General features: G+C 42.3%; 1 protein-coding gene across 1 annotated transcript; it reads right to left on the reverse strand.

Annotated features, from left to right (window-relative positions):
• Positions 1–275: 275 nt before the first annotated feature.
• LOC117739511 (cyclic GMP-AMP synthase) lies at positions 276–6519 on the reverse strand. The gene is made up of 10 exons (XM_034545959.1): positions 6401–6519; positions 4929–5081; positions 4233–4459; positions 3840–4062; positions 3524–3654; positions 2728–2881; positions 1987–2086; positions 1318–1440; positions 595–979; positions 276–392 (listed from the first exon to the last, which is right to left on the reverse strand). Exons 2-10 carry the CDS (start codon positions 5071–5073, stop codon positions 324–326), a joined length of 1557 nt encoding a protein of 518 aa, XP_034401850.1. The 5' UTR covers positions 5074–5081; positions 6401–6519; the 3' UTR covers positions 276–323.
• Between the last annotated feature and the right edge of the window lie 301 nt (positions 6520–6820).

A 6820-nucleotide genomic window follows, 5' to 3' on the forward strand; every position in this document is an offset into this window, starting at 1 on the left:
AAAAGGGAAGTCGCTTTGGATAAAAGCGTCAGCTAAATGACATGTAATGTAATGTAATGTAAAAACCTTCAGGAGAGCAACAGAGGAGGATCCCTCTCCCCGGATGGACAGAAGCAATAGATGTCATGTGTACAGAATGAACAGCATTACAAAGTTACATAAACACATTACATGAATATGACAGAAATTATTCATATAATGAGTATTAGGCATGATGAAAACATGATAACTCCCAAAAATAACAGCAACAGTGGATATAGTAGAATAATAATGATAAGCAGTAATAGTATTGGCAATACTAATTACCAATACAACTAATAATATTAATAATGATAATAGCGGGAGTTGTTGGGCAGGACCAGGTTCCAGATAGAACCACAACCCAAGGAAACCTGAGAGGAGGGAAAGCACAAAGACGGAAGAAGGAGCAACGTTAGTAATGTGCATTGATGGTGCATGAATTCACAAAGAAGGAGACAGAGAAGGGAGGCACAAGGCAGGAGGCAGTCACAGATCAATGACAATCAATAAGGAATAATGTCCTTTATTAGGCTACCCTTTTTCACCTAATTCATTCACCCCATCCAAACTTACAGAAAGTAGGACACAAACTACAGCTCCAGCTATCAGCAGGACCAGTTTATTCTTAAATGTTGTGTCCAGGGAGTGAACGGTGGTCACACTGGACGGCTTGTCGGTGGATATCTCAGGAGAGGTGTCTCCTGAGGGACTCCTCAGTCTGAGTGGTGGGACAGGAGCTGGATGCCTCAGCAGGGGCAGTCCTTCCCTCCTCTGCTCCTCCAGAGCGCTGACGAGGAAGGCCAGCTCTCTGCGGGGGAAGAGGGCCGGGGAGAAGAGGTTGCAGTTGGGCACGAAGAAGTGAGGGAGGAGGCCCGTGCGAGCGTGGCTCTCCAGGTCCCCGAGGAGGTGCAGGAAGCAGGCGGGCAGCTGCAGGCAAGCCCACATGGAGTCGTCGAACCTGACAAGGGAAGATGTCACAGAAAGGACTGACACTGAAATGATGACATTGAAGGATATTTAATAATAGTTCATCCCTACGAGTGACTCCCTTCCCATTGTTTTTATTGTTATTATAAAGAACGGATTATAGATGATATAAATGCATAAAATACAAGGATATTCAATTTAAAATGATACAACTACCTTTGACTACTGACAGAGCTACTACTCATGCAACAAGTCCACACGGCTGCTACAACAGCAGCTTACAACACTTTGACAACCACCACCAGTGGTTGTCAAAGTTTCCATTCCAATGATAATGAGGATATTTTCATATTAATAAAGATGTCCTACCTGATGGACAGGGTGTGTAGGAAGGCTGTCTTCCCGTGGTACGAGCAGAGGTGGTCCAGCTCTTTGGGAAAACGTTGTTTCAGGCCTTCAATCAGAGACTTGAGGAGCATAAAGCACTGTTTACTACCAGAGACAAGATGAACAATGTTTATTGTAACTTAACAACATAAAACACCTCCAAGAAAAACTATTAATCCAAATTTATACGTCTTCCTTTTTAGACACCAAAAAAGCTTCAATTGGAGGCGGTTATGGTGTCCTTTTTTCAAATCTCTTCACCTTTTGTCCTTTTATTAAGATATTCTTGACTAGTACATCACCTTTAAAACAGCCCCCTTTTATCATTTATTAAAGATTTTTGCATAAATCAGTTACAAACCATTTTGTAAGAACACATTTGGTTGTTGCTAGCTTGTGAAAAATCCTTTTTTGTTTGGTAATAACGGAGTATTTTATGTTGGTACTCCCATTTTAACAATCAAGTCATCAAGTCTGCAGTTAGAAATGTCAATATTCATAAAGGTTGTAAAGTATTGATAAGTTGTTTGGTCCAGATTGTCTGAAGCCATGTTCTAGATATAATTGGTCAAACCACTCGAAGAGATTCTTTCACAACCTGGCAACCTTCCTCCAGTAAAGGATGTGAAAACCAACGGTTCAGAGGCTCACCGGCAGCATTTGGTGGCGTTGCTCTCACAGCAGGTCTTCTTGTTGCCGTGGTTCCTGATGAGCTTCTTCTCAACGTGAGAGAACGAAATCCTCCAACTCTCTGACGCAGAAAGACAAAAACAACCTGATGGGAGGATGACAGCGTACAAATAGCACAAACACTCAAAGAAGTCCCGCTTGTGTTACGAGGACGTTCCAACTCCTGCAGCAGCCTGGAGAAAAGTGACGGGAACGCGAGGCAGAGCCGTGTTGTTCCTGTTCTTATCGGGGTTACAGTTCAGCCCAAAACAATTAGAACTACAATGTTACTTCGACTCGAAAAGTAAGTAGTAAATAAAAGATAAAAATAATAATGACAAGTAGAAGTCCTTCCAATAAAAGTCAAAGTGCTACACTAAATTCACCCTGTGATATGATACGTTACATTATTAATACTGATGCATTTACATGTAAGGAACACAGTTACAGTTGTGGCTGGCCGAGCTTCGTTGGGTGGTTTCCCAACCTGGGGGCCGGGGCCCTCCGCAGGGTCACAAGCTAAATGTGGGGAGTCGTGAGACGATTAATGTAGAACAAAGTTCTGATCCACAAATCTGTATTCCACGTCTATCATTTTACTGTGAAATATTAAATGTGCATCTTAGAACCTTAAACAGTGTTTTCTATGTAACCATTCGCCTTCGCTTCTGTCACTCAATTGTTGTTCAAATACGACGAGAGCAGACGCACGGATTCTCTCACCTTTGGCTTCCTCACTGAGGTTTCGTCCTTTGAGCCTCTTCGGTACGAAGAAGCACGCCGAACTTTTGATTTCTTGGCGAACCTTCTTTCCCAGCCAGTTGTCCACATCTGGACCGTTGCGGAGAGCCAGCGGCCAGCCCTGAGAGGAGGGAACCTCCACACAGGAACAGGGACAAGTGTACATGAAGTACAATACTGATGTCACAAAGACTACCCTTATGTCTCCTACCTACCTCTGTCAATACCTTAGTACATAGAACCCTCACTAGTAGTACTTCTACTACATTACTACTACTGCCTTTACAATTCTGACTTTCAATGCTCCAACAGGTGGAAGAAGTATATCTTTCACTATGGTAAAATAATATAAAAACAGCAAATATACATGAGTATTATCCAGTAAGTACTTTCTGGTTAAGTACATTTACTTGAGTACTACACTGAAGTGACATTTTGAGGTACTTTGAGGTTACTTTATACTTCTACTATATTTCAGTGGTGAATATTGTACTTTTTACAAATTGTACATTTTTGAGCTTGACCGAGAGAAGAGAAGGAATTACTACATGAATGAGAAGATTAGAGGGGATACAACAGACATGTGTGTGTGTGTGTGTGTGTGTGTGTGTGTGTGTGTGTGTGTCTGTGTGTGTGTGTGTGTGTCTGTGTGTGTGTGCGTGAGTGTGCACATTTATATGTAAATGCATTTGTTATTTATTTTAGTTTTCTGATTCATATCCATCCGAGATCTGAGGATTTGATCTGTCCAGATTTACACTGGTCCTCAAATGGTTACCTCCAGAGCAGGAACCACGTCCACAGAGATCAACTCAGCACTGCACATTTCATTCCTGCACAGAGACAACGTCACCGCCGGCGAGTGAAGTTGCTTCCTGTTCACCTCCCAGCGAAAGCCTTCGTCAGGCACTGGAAACACGGGAACGTGAATGTGAACACAGACAGTTATCCAGGTTCCCAAAGTGGGACGGAGGTCCACAAAGTATTGAAAAAGTGTCAAAAACAAGTCCTGATAACTCAAACTCAAACATAACTATAGAGGGAGAAACCAGAGGATAGTCACAACAACCACAGAGGAGCGGTAATGATCAGACCTTGGTAGGTCTTGAGGAACTTGCGGACCAGGCGATGCATCTCACTGAGGATCTGGCGCGATGAGAGGGTGTACCCGTTCTCCAGGGTAAATGCTTTTATGGGTTTCCGAGAGGGCCGGGCAAGATTGATCCGGTAGAAGAGGCCGCCGTCGAGCTCTGTCATGATGAGGCGCGACGGGGCCTGAAGCTTCAGCATCATGTCAAACTCATCGGGGCTGCGGATCTGAGATTCAACACAACAAAGATGGTGCTGTCTGGCTGTATGTGCTTCACAAAAACAGAACATGCATTTTAGGATGTTTAAATCTTTGTGATAAATCCTTTTAAGTGTTCTAAAATAAGAGAGTCTCTGTGGCTGTGTGCCTTTGGAAAAGGTGTTCATCACAACCTCACCTTGACTTTCTCAAAGTAGCTGCCGCTGTTGAGGAAGTCAGCAGACTGGAAGAAAGGCTGATCACTGTTGCCCCGCAGGAACTTCAGCAGGTTGTCTTGGAAATCGTTGACCACCTCTGCGGCCCAGCGGCGGTCCGTCAGCCGGATCTTGAGGTCTTTGGCGTTCAGTTTGATCCAGCTGGTCAGCTCCGGAGAGGCCGACTCCTCGACCCCTTTGGATCCCTCCTCTGCAAAGAGACATGGATTACTAAATACATCCACTAACTACTTTAGAAGTCGTAGTCATTTCTGTGGCACAGTGGAAGCCACAACACTCACGGTGTTACTCATACTTCATATTTATATTTAACAAGGTCATTGTTGTGTGGGGGTACCTCGGAGGATTGATTGGGATCACGTAAATACAGCGAGTTAAGGGGGACAAAGAGCACCATTTCTTGTGTTTTGAACAAATGTAGATTAACTTCCAACTAGATATTTTCATGACAGATACAAACTTAAATATTTATTAATATCACAGATACATTTACACCCGCTCAGGTTTTCCCCAATGTAATAGATTCCCCTAAATCCTACACACTTTATAATCTGAATATGTCTACGACACCAACATTCAACAACAATTATCCACGCCGTAATTACAGGTATTTTGAGATTAAGATGTACAAATTTGAAGCAAATTGAATGCAGCATCACCTGGAGCTTGTTTCTGCGGAGTCTTCTGTCTCTGTCTTGCTGGTGTGGGTCGAGGAGGACTGGGCTTTCCCCTGCTGTCGTCTTTACGATGCTTTGCTTCCTTTGCTGCCAGACTGCCATTCACATCTCTGTCCTCTCTGTCCATCACTCAGCCTCAATCAAAAACAGAAAACCAATCTTATTGACCAGAGACTAGGACAGAAGTGCGGGGTTGAAAGGTTTTTTAGAGACGTGTTTGTACTGGTATCTCTGGTGGATACCACTGGAGGTGTTGCGTTCTAATGGGAAGAAGAGCATCATTTAACTAAGTCGCAACATATATCTTATCATGGCATTACAAATATGAATATAAAGATTGTGGGGTCGGCTGTAGCTGATGGGGAGAGTGGTCATCCCGTAACCACAAGGTACCCGGTTCGATCCCTGCTCTCCCCATGTTGAAGTGTCCCTGGGCGCTTCACTGCAGCGCGCTGCTCCTCAATGACTAAGGGTGGATTAATAAAGGATACTTGAAATGAAATCAAATTCAAGTCTAGGTTCTGTTTCAAAGCAAAAACTTTAAGCTGGACAAAAAGTGACATTTTATATGCACAACAAATATCATAAAACTTGTGATATTCTGGTTGATCCTTCCACCTGGAAGCCTTTCTGAGTGTTCATAGATAGATAGATGAAAAGACAGACAGATAGATAGATAGATAGATAGACATATAGATATATAGATAGACAGATAGACAGACAGACAGACAGATAGATAGATAGACAGACGGATAGATAGATAGACAGACAGATAGATAGATAGACAGATAGACAGAGATAGACAGATAGATAGATAAACAGACAGACAGACAGATAGACAGACAGATAGATAGATAGATAGACAGATAGACAGAGATAGACAGATAGATAGATAAACAGACAGACAGACAGATAGATAGATAGATAGATAGACAGAGATAGATAGATAGATAGATAAACAGACAGACAGACAGATAGATAGATAGATAGATAGACAGACAGACAGACAGACAGACAGACAGACAGACAGATAGATAGATAGACAGACAGACAGACAGACAGACAGACAGACAGACAGACAGACAGACAGACAGACAGACAGACAGATAGATAGACAGACAGACAGACAGACAGACAGACAGACAGACAGACAGACAGACAGACAGACAGACAGACAGATAGATAGATAGACAGACAGACAGACAGACAGACAGACAGACAGACAGACAGACAGACAGATAGATAGATAGATAGATAGATAGATAGATAGATAGATAGATAGATAGATAGACAGACAGACAGACAGACAGACAGACAGACAGACAGATAGACAGATAGACAGATAGATAGATAGATAGATAGATAGATAGATAGATAGATAGATAGATAGACAGACAGAGACAAACAGACAGACAGACAACATATCCTCATTATATTACAGGGGTTTACCTCACCTGTGTTTGAGAAGCTTCTGTTGCAGATGGAGATCGTCGCTCTTGTCTGTCTTTCCTTCTCTTTAGCGCTCTGGTATTTTTCACTTTCGATTTCCATGAAATGTAATCTGAGGATAACACCTTCCTCATGCCTCCTCATCTTACAATGACTTATTTTACAGTTCCACCCATAATTATACTGCCAGGTGATGAATAGTTTGTCACATATTGGGCCAACTAGTTTGACCAGTGTTTCTGTTTCACATTGACACAAGGCCCACCTTTTGAATTCCTCAGGTTACTTATATATATATTGTTCTTCTATTGTAGCTGAACTAAATAACTAGGCTGCCATTATAATCTTAATATGACGTAACAAGTTCTCGACTATCTGAATAAAAAAATATATACTTTTATGAAGATAATCCACTTAGAATCTGC

This window comes from Cyclopterus lumpus, chromosome 11 (genome assembly GCF_009769545.1).
Source record: "Cyclopterus lumpus isolate fCycLum1 chromosome 11, fCycLum1.pri, whole genome shotgun sequence".
Classification (NCBI taxonomy): Eukaryota; Metazoa; Chordata; class Actinopteri; order Perciformes; family Cyclopteridae; genus Cyclopterus; species Cyclopterus lumpus.